This window comes from Mustela erminea, chromosome 10 (assembly GCF_009829155.1).
Source record: "Mustela erminea isolate mMusErm1 chromosome 10, mMusErm1.Pri, whole genome shotgun sequence".
NCBI lineage: Eukaryota > Metazoa > Chordata > Mammalia > Carnivora > Mustelidae > Mustela > Mustela erminea.
Window position 1 is genome coordinate 98,545,178 of NC_045623.1, and position 16,640 is coordinate 98,561,817.

General features: G+C 47.6%; 1 protein-coding gene across 7 annotated transcripts in view; it reads right to left on the reverse strand.

Moving 5' to 3' along the window:
• SPEN (spen family transcriptional repressor) overlaps positions 1-16,640 on the reverse strand; it is a 97,630-nt gene that overhangs the window by 3,253 nt on the left and 77,737 nt on the right. For all 7 annotated transcript variants that reach the window (XM_032302505.1, XM_032302503.1, XM_032302508.1 and 4 more), the window contains 3 exons: positions 16,387-16,500; positions 15,129-15,229; positions 121-8,323 (listed from right to left, as the gene is read on the reverse strand). In XM_032302505.1, coding sequence (XP_032158396.1) covers positions 121-8,323; positions 15,129-15,229; positions 16,387-16,500 — 8,418 coding nt within the window. The remainder of the gene's footprint in view (positions 1-120; positions 8,324-15,128; positions 15,230-16,386; positions 16,501-16,640) is intronic.

The following is a 16,640-nucleotide window of genomic DNA, read 5'->3' on the forward strand; positions in this document are numbered from 1 at the left end:
TTCCCGAACCCTGCAGTTTCAGAAGCGCCTCTTTAAACTCACAGAAAAGGGCACCACGTGTCTGGAATGGTGCCAGCAACTCAACCACCACAGGGAGGACGGCTGCTGTGTGGCACTTACCTGAGCGGGAGCCTTGGTCCGAGGAGGTAGACCGATGGAGGCAGCGGCAGGAAACTGAGTGTGCGTGAGCTGAGCAGGGCCGTGGTAGGTGCGGATATCTCCGTATCTGTACTCCTGGAACAGCTCCCCACTGGAGTGCACGATCTGCACGCCGTGGGTCACCACCACAGGCGGGGTCAGAGGCAGCCCCTGCAGCTGGTTGCTGGGGGTGACCGTGAGGATGCGGGCCTCCCCGTGGGGGGCGGGGGCCGGGGCAGGGGCTGTGGCTGCCTTGGCTTCCGCCGTCTTGGTGGCGTCCTTCCCGGGCTGCTGTGGGACCTTGCTGGCCGGTGGCACCTTCACCACCCCGTCGGCGGCCCGGGGCTGCTCGCTGACCGCCGTCACATGCGGATGTACCATGATCCTCACGTCCCGGGGCACGGTGTAGGGGTGCAGGCGGTACTCGGACTGCATGACCAGCACCTCGGACTGCACGGGGGCCGCAGCTCGAGCGACAGGGAGGTGGTAATGCACTTCCTCCTCGGGAGGGTGCTGGGGGGCCAGGGCCGGCACGCCAGCTGCGGCCGGCTGCGGTGTGCCCGCGCGCTGCGGGGCCCTGACCTCTATCTGCTGGGGCTGCAGAGGGGCCCGCGGAGAGTGAAGGGTCTCGGGCCGGATGCTATACGTGATGCTGGGTAGCGCGGGAGTGTTCATTCTCACCTCGCCCTGGGACAGGTGGCTCAGGGACACGGTCTGGGTGATGCTGTGGGGCGGCATGATGACAGACTGCTCCGGGTGTATGCTGGAGATGAACTGAGGCACGGGAATGCCCGCAGCCAGCATGACCGTGGCGTTCGTGGAGAGCGCGGCGGACGCGGTGCTGCTGGGGTGGCACGTTCTTGGGAACGGGGCCGGTGCCGGCCCGCTGGGCCGAGGAGAGTGCGCATCTGGCTTTGTGGCTGCCAAGTGGGTGACCGTTCGATCTGTCGGGGTACTGGGCCCCGAGGCGACATGGTTCACTTCTGCAGGCAGTTTGCTGGGCAGAGCAGGAGGGTGGTGGGGATTGAGGGCGGACCCCAGATTCGCTGGCTGGAGGACCTTGGTCTCTATTTTGAGGGTGACAGGGTCAGCAAGCTTTTTATTAGTGGTGACTATGCTTGGGGTGAGGACCAGCTGGTTGTGAACCAGCACTGGGGGTGTGTTTATGCCCTGGGTGAGAACCTTCACTGTGCCCCCCTGGGTGACAGGTGTGGACACAGAGAGGTGAATGGGCTCGGGCTTCTCCAAGGACGGACGGTCCGCCTTCACGGATGAAATCACAGGAGATGCGTTATACGTCTGCGCCGTCAGTACCAGAGTAGAGTGAGTGGCCACATTGGCATAGCCCGAAGGAGCCTGGGGGCCTTTGGGCGAAGGCTGTGACGGGGTGACAGAATCAGGCTTGACCTGGGACTTGGACACTGACTGTTGGAATTCGATGTCCATGGCACTGGCCGGGGGGATCTGGCTGATCTTGGCGCTTATCCGCTGCGGGCCTTCAGTCTTCTGCCCCGAGTAGCTCAGGAGCACGACCCCTTCAGACGTGTTCACACGCAGCCCGGCACCAGAGCCTGTGTCTGCCGGGCGGTCGTCGATCACGGACATAGACCCCGGGTGAAACCGACTGTTCTCATTAGTGCTGGCTCTGGGTTTGCACTTGGCCGACGGTGTGATCACTGCACCTGCCACCGTCACTGTGCCTGTTGTAGTGGCGGTCGCACTGCCAGATGCAGCAGTCACTGCCCCCGCTGTGACGGTCACGGCGCCTGCATTCATGGCGCCGGCGGTGGCGTTCACGGTGCCCACAGTGGCGTTGACCGTGCCCGCGGCGGCATTCACCGCGCCCACGGCGGCATTCACCGGAGCAGTGAGAACGTTCACCGGCCCCGTCAGAACATTCACCGGCCCCTTGAGGACGTTCACGGGACCCGCAGGAGTGTTCACCAAACCCTTCAGCGTGGCCACCGAGCCCTTCACGGGGCCCTTCAGGGCGTTCACGGGGCCGGTCAGGGCGTTCACTGGGACCAAGGAGACGTTCACCAGGCCCGTCAGAGCACTCACCAGGCCAGTCAGGGTTTGCGGAGCTGGTTTTGCCAGAGTTATCTTCTGCGAGTTCTCCAGATCAATGCTCACGGGCATCCGGCTAATCACAGAAGTGATTTTGGGAGCGATGACCGGAGCCACCTTTTCCTTTTCAGCCGCTACTGGAACCTCTGGGGCCTGCGTGTCAGAGGTGTTGGGTACTGGAGCTGCTGGTTTTTCTTCTACAAGTGGCTTTTTAGGCTCAACTGGAGGCGGGGGTGGCACCTCGTGCAGGCAAGGGGCAGCGCTGACAGGCTCCGCAATGGCAGTGGTGACACTCGTGGAAGTGATGCCAGTGGCAGAGACGTATTTGGGGTCCATGAGGATCTTTCTCAGCGTACTGGAGCTGGTGTCAATGTCAGAAGCTTTTGTGTCTGGGGGAAGAGCTGGAGATGAGGTGGACTGAGCCCGAGGCTCCTCCTGCCTGGTGATCCACTCCGTGACCTTAGGAGGGGGACTTGGGTGTGGCACACCACCAGAGGCAACAGGGGGTGGGAGCTTTGCTGCAGTTACCAAAGGGACCGTGGGGGTGGGTGTGCTTGAGTCACTGGGTGGGGTCACGGGGTCACTTTCGATGATGGAATGCACCTTGAATCTGGCTTGTGGCTCCTCCTCCACTGGTGCGGGCTGGGAGGGAGGAGGAAGGGCTGGGGGCGCAGGCGCTCTGGTGGGAGTCTTTGCTTCAACGCTGCTCTCCTGGGACAGATTCTCGATGGACGGAGTCTTGCTTGGGTCGGAAGCACAGGACTCGGGTGGAGCAGACTGGGGCTTTTCTCTCTGCTGCTCTTCCTGTGGAGTTTCTGGGGGTGGCACCGCGGTCCCCTCAGCTGTAGCGGGACTCTTGCTTTGTACTTGGTCAGGTTCGGCGACCTGGGTCTCTGTAGTGCCCCCCGTTTTCTTATTTGTATTCCGTTTGCGACGTGATCGACTTGTCTTCTGACGCCCTTTCTCTTTCCGAGCAAGAGGGACTTCTGCTTCTTTTGGTCCTCTGGCTTCTGGCACTGGCTGGGAGGTTTCACCACTATTCCCCCCAGCTTCCTTGGTGTCTGCTGGGCCTGCTGAGGGGTCAGGGGCACTGGCTGGTGGCCCAGAAGATTCTGTAGCAGCTTCGGTCTCCAGGAGGCCAGACACGGCCTCATTGGTCTCGGGCTCCATTCCTTCCCCAGGGGGCTGCGGTGCCTGAGAGCGGGGCTGCAGATCTGTCTGGGATTCTGCAGGGTAAGGTGCAGCTGCTGGGAAGCTCTCTGCCTCCCCAGAAATGTCATTGATGATGGAGCCAATGGCTGCAGCCAGTTCTGTCTCACTGGCCTGGTGTGCCGGCTTGTCCCCGTCCTCGGCGGAGAGACCCTCTGGTGCATCTGCGGCGGCCGCCTTGAAGGCCGCGGCGGCGCTTTCGGTGAGCTTTGCGATGTTCTCCACAGCCTGCTCCAGCTCCATCTGCTTGGCTAACTGGTTGGCTTCCGGGGAAGGCGCAGAGGCCGACACCCCTTCCTTCTCCTCCGCTGCCGTGTCCGGAGGGGCTGGACCACTGCTCAGCTGGGATGATGAACCCCCTTCCTTCTGCGGACTCTCGCTCTTCTCGGCGGGGCCAGCGGCCACCGCCGCTTCCTTGTCCGCCGCCAGCCCCCCGGAGCCTGCCGCCGCACTCGGACTGACGCTGGTGTCCACGTTTTTCAGATTTGCAGCCTTGTCCGCTGCCGACCTGGAGTTTCGAGATCTTCCTCTCTTGGACTTGGAGTTCTTTTCAGGCGCTGTTTTTTTCTCCACCACTTCAACTGCAGGGGCTTCTGGTGCATTTTTGTCTGTGCTAAGTTCCTTTTTGTCACGTTTTTGTTCACCTCCTGCTTCTTCTTTATCAGCTTTGGCTTTTGTGTTTTCTTTCACGTTTACTTGGGGACTCACCTCAGCTGCGGCTTCCAGACGTTCAGCATCTACTTTTGGCTCATTTTTTCCCCTTTTGCCTTGTGGGCCGCCAGCAGCTCCTGACTTTTGGGCTCGTGGGGACCTCCATCCCTCGGCTGGTCTGACGGTCTCAACTGGTTCTTTCACCTCGGTCTCCTCCTCTTCTTCAGCACGGCGGCGTGTTTTCGGAGGCCTCCCCCTCCTCGGGGTGGTGGGGACCGCCGCGGCCTCCTGCAGCTCTCGCTCCAGTCTCTTCCTGGTCACTCGTGGCTGCTCCGTGGGCTCCTTGACAGGAGAGCGGCTCTCGTGGTCAGCCATGGTAGCATAGACACTCCTCACGTTCCGGCGCCTTGTTCGGCTGAGGGGCAGACTTGGTTCAGGGTGTTCCGTGTCGGCGGCTGAGTTTTTAGAGGCCGTCCTGGTAATTTTCTCTGCCTCCATCTTCAACTCTAGAAGCTTCTGGGCTTCTCCCCGAGGAGAACTGGACCGCTTGAGTTTCTCCCGGTCTATGCGCTCGCTCTTCCTGGTGACCGGCTTCTCCACAGTACTTGCCGCGGCGGCCTGGACGGGGGTCTTGGAACGCTTGCTTTTGTTTGGCCTTTTATCTTTTGTAGCCACCGGAGGCTCAACCTCAACGTCTTCAGAAGCTTGAGGCTGAACCTCGGGGACAACTTCAGCTTTCTGATTTGCATTAGGTTCAACGTCAGCAGCGGAGTTTGGCTTTTCCACTTTTGGCTCATCGGCTTCCTCAGGCGTCTGGGTCGGTTTGGAAGGCGGCTGGGCACTATCAGGTTCCGGATCTGCGGGGACCTCCGCCTGGGAAAACGAGGCCCCGGGAGTCGGAGGCTTGGTGTCCAGGTAAGGCAGCGGGTCGGCGGACGAGCCCTCTTCCGCAGCCGAGGGAGGCCCAGCAGCATCTTTCCTGGTGTCCGCTCCTGAGGGCAGGTCGGCCTGTTCAGGTTGCTGCACCGCGGTGGCCGCCTGCTCAGACACGGGCTTTGCTTCTTCTGAGGTGGAGGCCAGCTCCCTGGGTTTCTCTTCTGTCTCCAGTGGCACCTCCCCTGCTTTTTCACTGGCTGTCGTCTTCTCCAGGGACGACGAGGCTGACTCTGGAGCTGCAGCCGTGATGGCAGGAGGCCCAGTCGGAGGGGGAGTCTTCAGTTCTGACTCTTTACTCTCAGAAGCCGGTTCTGGGGTCTCAGGATGATCCTCGCTATCTTCCTGTTTCTCAACCTCTTTGGGTTTTTGGTCTTTTTCCTTTTCTTTCTGTTGCATTCGCGTGAGTTCCATAAATCTGCTATGGAAAAGAACTACGGGCTCTTGGATCAAATCGGCTGTGCTGTTTGCACCATCGGATGTCTGCCGCCCATACAACCTACCAGAAATGAAGTCTGAGTCTTCATCTTTTCTCTCTAGATGCTGCAGTCGCTTGGAATCTTGTTCGAAGATCGAGCTGTGTAAAAAACGAGATGCAAATAATTCCTGTCTTTCCTGTTCTTCTTCTTTATGGTCCTCTTTCTTGTCATCCATTTTTCCTTCCGAATCAGTCCGAATTTTTTTCTTTTTCATGTACCAGGACGGAATAGGTCTTGGGGCAGAGTCAACCTTTTCTTTATCTTTGTTGTTTCGAAAATTAGCAAAACGGGAGTCCCAATCAAGAAAAGACCAATTTTCTTCTCGAGATGAAGACAGCGATTTAGCTCTCTCGAGCAAAGCCTTGGTGTCTGGTGTGATTGTCTTATCCAGTGCAAAAGAATAAAATTTGTTCCTTTCTAAAGAACTGGAGAGTCTTTCATCTCGCTCACGCAGTTTATCTTCTCTGTCCCTCAATAAAAAAGACAGCCGAGAGCTCTCATATAAAGCAGAGGCTCTGGGGGAGTGGGGCTTGTGCTCACCATCTTCATCAGAATCAGAAGGCACCTCACCAGGTTCCAAGTCACGTACACTCCTCTTTCGAAGGCTGTCTCTCTTAATTATGCTGTTCGGGAAACTCACGTCCAATCTGCTGGCATCCTGTTTCATTTGAGAATCCCACCGATTTAGTTCATCTTCAGAACTCAAGACAGAGAGCTTTATTTTGGCCATGTCTGCCATCTGTTCTCTCCTGCTAGAATCATAAGGATTAAACTTTAAGGACTCTTCTCTGACTGTTATGTTAGAATAGGGGAGACCTTTTTCATCTACTTTAGGAGACCCTTTTACTGACACGAGCCTCGGGGAGCCCACAGGGTCGTCCTCCTCATGGAAGGAACCATGCCGGATACTGGGAGAGCCGCCAGTCCTTTCGGAGTCTTCACTGATTTGGCGTGAACTCCTGTAATTCCTCTCTCTCTTGGTGCAGATATCAAAATCAACGTGGTCCATCCTTTTCTTTTTGCTGGGAGGAGAGTCATCTGTGACATCTTGGGGGGGTTTGCCCACCTCGTGAACCAGACTCCGTCTTTCATATTCATCTACATCTTTTTTAGGACTGCCGAACTTCTCAGACTTGGCAATTTCCATCTCCATCTGCTGTTTTCTACGACTCTGCTCCATTTGTTTTCGGTAACTCTGCGTGTGATCAATATCAATGCCAATTTTTTCTTCAGTATTTACTGACTGTGGTTTCTCTTGGCCTGATTTACATTCAAGTGTCTCATCGCGAAGACTGCAATAGTTTTTCCTAATATCTTCTCTCTCTGGTCCTTGATCATCTACTAACTGCAGCTGTTTGAGTTGTGGTTTTGAGGGAATGGGTTTTTTGGACTGGATTTCTTGATTTTCCACAGATTCGCACACCAGTTCTCCCAGCCTCGCTTGCAGGTCTGAGGTGGGCCTCGAGCCAGTCCCGGCAGAAACACTGGCAAGCTCCTGACAGTCTTTGGGGCTGGGAACAGCATTAAGTCTGTCTAGTTTGAGTTTTTTAGATTCTCGTTTAAGAATTTCTTTCCTCACGGGCTTTCTTTCTGATTCTCCTTCCCTCAGCAGAATGACATCTCTAGATGATAAGTCAGGCTGCTTTTTTAAAAGTACCCGAGTGTCTTCCATCTCTGGACTACTTTTCTTGACTTCGGATTTTTGCCTTTCTGCTTTCAGATTGGAATCGGCGAAACGCCTCTTCCTTGCTTCCAGTTTTTCCAAATCTGCAGCGCTGACCCCATCGGCAGTCTGCTCTGGTTTTAGGTGCTTCCTGGGCTTAAGCCTACCTTCCTTATCTACCACCTCTATGTGGCTTGACAGTCCCTTTTCCTTTGGCACTTTCATTCGAACAGATTCCAGTTTAGACAAGTCAGACTTAGCAGGCTCCGTCTGACAGACCTGGAGTTTCTGATCTAGGGCAGAAGACTTGGCAGTGTCATTATCAAGCTTGGCTTTCAGCTTTTCCAAAGGACTGTGGTCAATAACTTTCCCCTCTTTCTCTTTCACTCGAGTCAAAACCACACAGGGCATGAGCTCCAGGCGGTTTTTTGCTATTCCTTCTTTGTCAGCTTTCTCTCTGCTCAGTTTATTAGAACTCCTTGATTTTTCAGGGCTCTGTTCTCTCTCATTTTCTTGGTCTGTCTCTGAAGACTGAGAACTAGGGGAATGAATTTTACCTTTTCGTTTCTGCTTTTCGGTTTTGTCCTTTTCCACTTTTTCCTTCCTTATTAAGCGTCTCTCTCTTTCCACTCTCTCAGGATCAAAAGTCCTTTCTTTATCTGTCTTCTCATTTTTACTATAGCGTTCCAAGCGAGATTTGTCAAGTTTATCGTATCTTGGAGGAGAAAGTGAGCTACAGCTCCCACTCCGGTCTGAGGATCGGCTGTAAATCCTCCTTTCAGAATCACTTGGCAACCGCTCCGACTGTGAGGGGGATGCTCCAGGACTCTGTGGGCGCCGCAAGTGCACTGGGCTCTGACTGCGCTCAATCGGCCTCCTCTCGTGGTCTCTGTCCCGGTCAGACTCAAACCTTTCGCGTTCTCGCTCTCGTTCCCTTTGCCGGTAACTGTACTCCCGAATATCTTGTTCATAAGGGTCACTTCTGTAATCCCTGTACTCGCGAGGATCGTCATAGTATCGTGATTCATAGTAGTCTCCTTGGTAAGTTTCCCATTCTGAATAAAATTCTCGCCCTCGGGCTGGATAGTCCCGTCTGGAATCCTCAGGATAGGCGCCTGGAGTACGAACATTCTCATAATATGTACGATCTTGGCTATAGTCGTAAGATCCCCTTCGTTCCTCTCTACCAAATATGAAAAAGAATGTATTAGTCTTTTGTGTTTTCTTGTCACTGACACATTAAATATACACATGAGATTACAGAGTCCTAGGATCGAGCACATGGGGCTCCCTGCTCAGCAGAGAGTCTGCTTCCCCAACTCTCCCTCTGCCACTCCCCCAGACCCTCGCGCTCCCAAATAAATACAATCTTAAAAAAAAAAAAAAACTTTGCCATTGTTTACTCTTTAGTTAGACACGGACCATCCAATAACATCTGTAGCCAAAATCTATGCATGGCTATTGAGAACTTGAAATTTGAGATGTGAATACAGAATACACACTGAACTTGGTAGATTAAAAAAAAAAAAAAAAGAAAGAAATGCTTCAGTAATTTATTTAGCTTGAATATATGTTGAAATATTATTACTTTAGAAATACTGAGTTGAATAAAATTAGTTTTACCTTTTCATTTTTTTACTGTGTTGACTAGGAAATTTAAAACCACAAATTTAGTTTGCATTATGTTTCTACTGGACAGCACTTCAGCCCTTGCCATTCCTTTGGTTGAGGTGTCATGACTTCTAATGAGCACTAGTAACCAATATCACATCCCCACATTTCTAAGTCTCTCATAATTACTTTTCCATCAAAAGATTCTTACCTCAACTTGGGAAACAAATGCATTATTGGGAAATAACGAGAATAATTTAACTGAAATCCTCCTACCTAACGTGACCCATATGATACTGATAATAGTGCATTTTCTCAATTCGCAATTAAAAAACAAAAAAACGGGGCAGGCCAGTCTCCCTGAGCTGTCTCCTCACTTGTAAAACAGTGGTAACCTTTCCTCATTAAGGCTCTTAAGAGGATTAAATAAGATACCAGTTTTAAGAACTTTCCTGACATAGTGTGAGGCACATACTTGACCTTCAGGAATGTTACTTTTCCCCAAGCCACCAACTGAACACAAGCTTTGTGAGAGGATTCCTCAACTGTAAAGGAATTCACCATAGTTTTCTTTTATAGTGACCGATCCGGAGGCATTCAAGATAGGATTAAATGTACACACAAGAACATGTATGACAGATAAAAATTCACCCATAACAGAGATCAATTCTTTCACTCTTGTTCACCCTCCATTTCTTTTTTTTTTTTTTTTTAAGATTTTATTTATTTATTTGACAGACAGAGATCATAAGCTGGCAGAGAGCCTAATGCGGGACTTGATCTAAGGACCTTGAGATCACGACCTGAGCCAAAGGCAAAGGCTTATTAACCCACTGAGCCCTCCAGGTGCCCTCACCCTCCATTTCTGTTCCCTCAAGCAAGTCATACATTCTATGCAGTACTGCCACTAGTGGCTTACTGAAACATAAAAAAATCCAAAATTTAAGCCCCTAAAGTCATTAGCTTTTTTGGGGTCTTCCTGTAACAGTGTTTGGCTCATAGGAGGCACTGAAGTAACTGCTGAAAAAATGAACCTTAGAAAAATATGTCAAAGCTACTCCTAGGTGGTGTGCTAGCCCACTCTCCAAGAATGTTCTCTTAGATGAAGCATCTAAGACAACATTCAGACACTGGGAACAACAATAACACATTATTCCATGAACTCACACAGAATTTCTCGGTCCAAAGAGAACATTACAGTATATCTGTATCATTTTGTTTAACTGGATTCAAGATGATCTTTCTGAAGTTTCAGAGAAATCAGATTCTTTGCCTAAACAATGACCAGCTACCTTAAAATAAATGTTATAAGGCATGGAATTTGGCTAATTTAATTCATCACCAATGTAAATTCAAACTCCAAGGAAGCACGTTTTCATACATAAAGGTAAACACACTGTATGCTTTCTAATATAAAGTGATTGAGACACCTAGAATAGTCACTGGCTCACTGCCCACGTTAACAGTAGGCTTCAAATCATACTATAAAAGCAGTCTCAAGTATGTTTTAGATTAATCAAACTAAATAAAACTACATCCAAAAATACGAAGTTACATAAATCAAAGGCATACGTGTGAATAATTGATTTTGGACATATTTTGCAGGGCTCCCGACCACCTAAAGAAATGAGTGTTCCTGCCTTTAAAGAATTCAAGTCAAGCAGGAGAGTACAACTGCACACTCGTACCTTGGACAAAAAGGGTCTCCAAAGAACCTGGAAAAGCCAGGTTTTGAGAGAACTCTGTTCACATGACTGTACGATATCCCAACTCCCCTAAGTAGGTGGGAAATTCACCTAAAGCATAATAGGATTGGATCCTATAAATTCACCTTGAGAATCATTTTGGTCAAGTGTAAAGCTCAATGCACTAGCAGGTAGGAGCACTGGGCTTATCTCCAGCCCAACGTCTTAGCCTGTGACCTTATCAGGAAGTCATGGATCTTCAGTTCCCACCGAAGGTAACACAGGAGAAGAGTAACCGCCCTCCCTCTCTGACACAGTATTTAAGGGAATAAATGAAAAGGTACTTTTAAACTGCAGTGCCCTATGCAAACTGGTCCTGGATTCCTGAGCTAAGCTATCATTAGAGGGGAAGCATTTTTTTCATTCCTGCATTAACTATTCAGTGGGATGACTTCCTTCCACTCTACAGAAAGGGCAAAGATCCTCAAGTTCTACTGCAAGGAACGCATTCTGTGAGCACTGCCATCCGAAACGAAATGGGGCAAAACTGAGTCAGAGTTAAGTCCCACATCTGCCTGCTTCCTACATTAGGAGAAAAACTCCCCTCAGCAGGGATAAGTAACCACGGGTAAGAACCAAAGAACAAAGCCAGAGGCAGATCATCAGTAAAATGAGTGAATTTAAGTGTTAATTTAAAAGAAAGAAAGAAAAAAAAAAGGGAACACCCACACAGCATTATCCAACCCTCACAAGACACTAGTCTTTGAAAAATATTTAATGTATGCACAGAAGATTCTAATGGATGTTTTATGTCTTAGGTGCCACTAGAACACCAACAAACTTTCCACTAGCTTAAGGAGAAGGATTCCTATAAGCACTTAAAATGTTTTTTTTTTTTTTTAAATGGAAGGTTTTTTGTTTATTTATTTATTTATTTATTTATTTTTAAGATTTTATTTATTTATTTGACAGAGAGACAGACAGTGAGAGAGGGAACACAAGCAGGGGGAGTGGGCAGAGTTCGGGGAAGCAGGCTTCCCTCTGAGCAGGGAGCCTGATGCAGGGCTCGATCCCAGGACCCTGGGATCATGGGATCATGCCCTGAGCTAAAGGCAGCCACTTAATGACTGAGCCACCCAGGTGCCCCAGCACTTAAAATGTTAACAATGACTTCAAACTGCTACTTGGGGAGCCAGGATGGAAAATGTTTTCCTCTATCTACAGACCCACATATTCTCCAACATACGCACATGCACTCTCTCTCACACACATATACACAAGCTGACACAGGAAAGCCTTGTATCAAAACTAACTTTCCAGCTAGAGGGCTGTGGATTCATCTACTAGCAAAAAACTATCAAATCCTTAGTAGTTCAAGCTTTTGGGAACTGGACTATGGGGTACATTTTTCATTTTAAAAAACCACCCCAGGGTGCCTGGGTGGCTCAGTCGGTTGGGCGTTTGCCTTCAGCTCAGCTCCAGTTGTGGTCCCAAGGTCCAAGGATTGAGCCCCATATCGGGCTCCCTGCTTGGTGAGCCTGCTTCTCCCTCTCTTCCCTGCCTGTGCTCTCTCTCACTGTCTCTCTAAGTGGATAAGTAAAATCTTTAATAAAAATAAAAATTAAAAAAATTAAAAACCTCTCCAGGGTATGTGTTGTGGTGAGCACTGTGTATTGTGTAAGATTGATGAGTCACAGACCTGCACCCCTGCAACAAATAATACATGTTAATAATAATTTAAGAAAAAAAAATCACTATAGTACCTGGGTGGCTCAGTTGGTTAAGCCTTTGGCTTGGGTCATGATCCCGGAGTTCTGGGATGTGTCCTGCATCAGGCTCCCAGCTCCATGGGAATCTGCTTCTCCCTCTGACCTCCCCTCTCAAGCTCTCACTCTCTCTCTCTCAAATAAATAAATAAAATCTTTAGAAAAAATCACTAATAATCTAAACACCTTGAAATAGATACAAATGCTGCTATACATAAATTTCTGTATGTGTATAAACATATATGTAGTCTATGTGTGTGTACGTGTATACAAATCTCAGTCTTTTTTCTTTGCATATATGTGCACACATGTGCTTTTGTTTTATAAAACTGGGTCATACTATACCTACTGCTTCATAACCCACTTAAAAAACTTTCATTAAATCAGTACTGCATTATTAAATACTTTTAAAATATATATTATATACATAATATATATATTAAATATTTTTTAAAAGAAGAATGCAGGAGTGGTTCAAATACAAAGTTCAATCAACATTATCCACCATATTAATAAAGAAAAAACGTAATTTTAACTGATAATCCAGGGCCCTTTCATGATTTTCAAAAAAAGAAAAAGAAAAAACCCTCATCAAAGGAGGAATGAAAGGAAACTTTCTGAACATAGTAAGTGTATGGGAGAGCGCCTGTGGGGCTCAGTTAAGTATCTGCCTTCAGCTCAGGTCATGATGCCAGGGTCCTGGGATTGAGCCCCACATCCGACTCTCTGATCGGCAGAGAGCCCACTTCTCCCTCTCTCTCTGCCCACCACTCCTGCTGCTAGTGCTCTCTCTCTCTCTGTGTGTGTCAAATAACTAAACAAAATCTTAAAAGACAAAACAAAGCAAAAACAATTAAAAAAAAAAACAACCCTCCCCAGGGCCACCTGACTGGCTCAGTTGGTAGAGCATGCAATTCCTGCTCTGGGGGTTCTAAGTTCACTTCCACATTCAGGTGTAGAGATTAGTTAAAAATAAAATCTTTAAAAATAAATTAAAAAAAAAAAAAAAACTTTCCCAATATTCAATGTCTGTCGTACAATATTCCACAAGGAAAGGACTCAAAAAAAATATGTGTGTGTGTATATATATATACACACACACACATATATATACACATACCCCTTCTATGACTAGAACAGAAATAAAGTGCAAAGAACAGGCAGTAATTCTACAGGTTTCTGGCAACTGATCAGGATCTCACAAATACTTCCTGTAGACCCCCCTTTCATATTTAAACTAGAGTGTCTAAAGGCATTTTTCACACACAGCCTTGTAACACATGAACAGGGGTGGAGATCCAGTGGTGACATTCCAGAAGACTTAATCACGGAGGCATGCCTAGGCAAACAGCTTGATCATGTGGATGATAGCTTCCACTTTCAAATGTGATTGGCTATTGAAGCACTTGATGACACTCTGTTAGGGGGTTTTAATATATTCAGTCCAGAAAAGAGTCAACTACCAGTTTGGGGACAGTTTTAAGCTAACAGAGATATAGCCTGGTTCAAACTATAAGACCTAACATGATTCAGGACTGCAATGTTTCCTATAAGCAGGAAAAGAAAAAATCAAATATTACCATGACCCAAAAAAAATTAGCAAGAGGAAATAAGGTTTATTTTTTACATAGCTAAAGTTACCAATTTAAATATGCTTTGGCTCACTTATTCACAAATTATTTAGAAGACTCAATAATTTTTCAAAAGGGGCGCCTGGGTGGCTCAGTGGGTTAAAGCCTCTGCCTTCAGCTCAGGTCATGATCTCAGGGTCCTGGGACCAAGCCCCGCATAGGGCTCTCTGCTTAGCAGGGAGCCTGCTTCCTCCTCTCTCTCTGCCTTGCCTCTCTGCCTACTTGTGATTTCTGTCTGTCAAATGAATAAATAAAATGTTTAAAAAAAAAATTTTTTTTTAAGATTTTATTTATTTATTTGACAGATAGATAGTGAGAGGGGGAACACAAGCAAGGGAGTGGGAGAGAGAGAAGCAGGCTCTCTGCTGAGCAAGGAACCTGCCGTGGGGCTCGATCCCAGGACACTGGGATCATGACCTGGGCCGAAAGCAGCTGAGCCACCTAGGCGCCCCAACAGAAGATTCAAATTTAAAACAAGAAAGCTCCTGATAATCTTTTCAATTAAAACAAATTTTTTTTAAGGAAGGCTCCATGCCTAGTGTGGAGCCTAATGCGGGGCCCGAACTCATGACCCGGACTGAGATCAAGACCTAAACAAAGATCAAGAAGAGTCAGACATTCAACTGAATGAGCCACCCAGAGGCCCCTCAATTATTTTCTGACTAACCGTCTGAGTGCACGTACAGTTATAATCTGAATATTGTCATTACTAAATATACAAGGCACTTAACAGTTTGCAGTGCCCTTCAACATGTTATCATATTTAATTTAAAACTGTTAAGCAGGATGATTTGTATATAAAGTTATAATCTAGCAAAACAGTAACTTTAAAATTGTAGCAGCGTTCAGTGAGAAATGTATTTAGCTTAATCTAAATCCCACGAGCCACATGAAAACTGGATTCATAAAAATAAACCTGTGTTTCTGTATGAGGGGATAAAATGAAAGATTTGGGGGGTAAGTGTAGATAAAAGGGGGGAGGGGTGCCTGGGTGGCTCAGTCGTTTAGTGTCTGCTTTCAACTTACGTCATGATCCCAAATGAGTCCTGGGATTGAGCCCCACATCGGGTTCCCTGCTCAGTGGAAGCCTGCTTCTGTCTCTCTCATTCCCCCTGCCTGTGTTCCCTCTCTAGCTGTGTCTCTGTCAAATAAATAAATAAAATCTTCTGAAAAGGGGGCGAGTGAAAAATAAAAGTTAATCCCATCTAAGTTTGATATATTTGAAATTTTAAAATTCAAGCTATGATGATAGGTTTAAAATACATACCTTCTTACTTGGAAAAAAAAATACATACCTTCTTTCTGCTAACATTTCATAAAAGTCTCTGATATCTTGACCAGATTTTTCCATACAGTGATAAAACGCCAGCTGACTTTCTCGATTTGCAAAATCCACCTTAAAAAGAAAGAACAGAAGGTGTTTGATTCAAGTTTCAGGTTTCAAGATGGAAAGCATTACTGAATTTGAAAATCCTTCCCAACATAGCCCTCTGGATAAACTTCAAGTAAGAACAATCTGTCTCAACTAAGTGAAACAGTTCTAACTGAAACTGTATGTTGATAATGTGAAATCTCTCTCAAATTCAACAGAATTCTTGATAAAGAACTATAATTTAAACCTCCAGAACCCATACTGAAGGAGTGGAAAAGGCAAAATGGAAAACTGAAACACCACCTATGGAGATTCTAGGTTGCCAAATAATGAGATTGACTAAACCCAGGAATCTGTGTTGCAAATTTGCTGGAACCACAGTTAGAACATAAAGTGAAATATGGAAGAACATTCAAACTTCAGAGCTGGGCCTTAGTCACTTAAGCCGACGGTACCCATCCTCTATCAAGATCTCATTTCAAAAGACTCGTTCCAATTTAACCATTATAGGTATTAAGTGCATAAACCCCTTCAAGTTATCATGAACAGAGGTTTTTAAACAAAACAGCAGACAAAAGATCGACTGTTCAGTGGTTACCCACTCTTTAGGAGAGAAGGAGAGGAAGAAAGGATCATTCGAGAAGCTGGAATGAGTGACACAGGAATGAGCTCCCAGGTGTGCAGATACCCACAGGTGAATGTGGGCCAGCCTGCACCAAGAACCTGGGTGTAAAGAAGCACATTTGCTTGAACGACATGATTTTCAGGGAAAATTCTGTGGCTAATGGCCCTGTGGCCTCAAGGAGCCAAGTATACAAAGAGTAATAGTTCCTTTAAAAACAGGCCATACAGGGGCGCCTGGGTGGCTCAGTGGGTTAAAGCCTCTGCCTTCGGCTCAGGTCATGATCCCAGGGTCCTGGGATTAAGCCCCGCATCATGCTCTCTGCTCAGCGAGGAGCCTGCTCCCTCCTCCCTCTCTCTCTGCCTGCCTCTCTACTTGTGATCTCTGTCTGTCAAATAAATAAATAAAATCTTTAAAACAAAACAAAACAAACAACAACAAAAAGAACAGGCCATACAGTGCGTATCTTGTAAACCCCTGGCCCTGCCGGGCAACTACACAATGAGTTAGTAAGAGGGTGGGATCTCGGTGTGATGCTGCTGAAAGTCTCTCTGCACACCTTAATTTTATTTCCGCCGATCTTCCTCCCCTTGGTCTCTTTTACAGCTGCTTGTGCATATTCAATTTCATTGTAGAGAACCAGAGCCATGCCTTTTAAGCGGTCAAACACCACCTATAAAAAACAAAAACAAAAACAAAGGCAAAACAAAAACCAAGTAAGAGCCTCATCCACTAGACTCAGTGTCAATCCCAAGAAAATCTTAAGTCTCAAGGACAATGCCAAGAAAAAAACGTATTTATATATTGTTTATT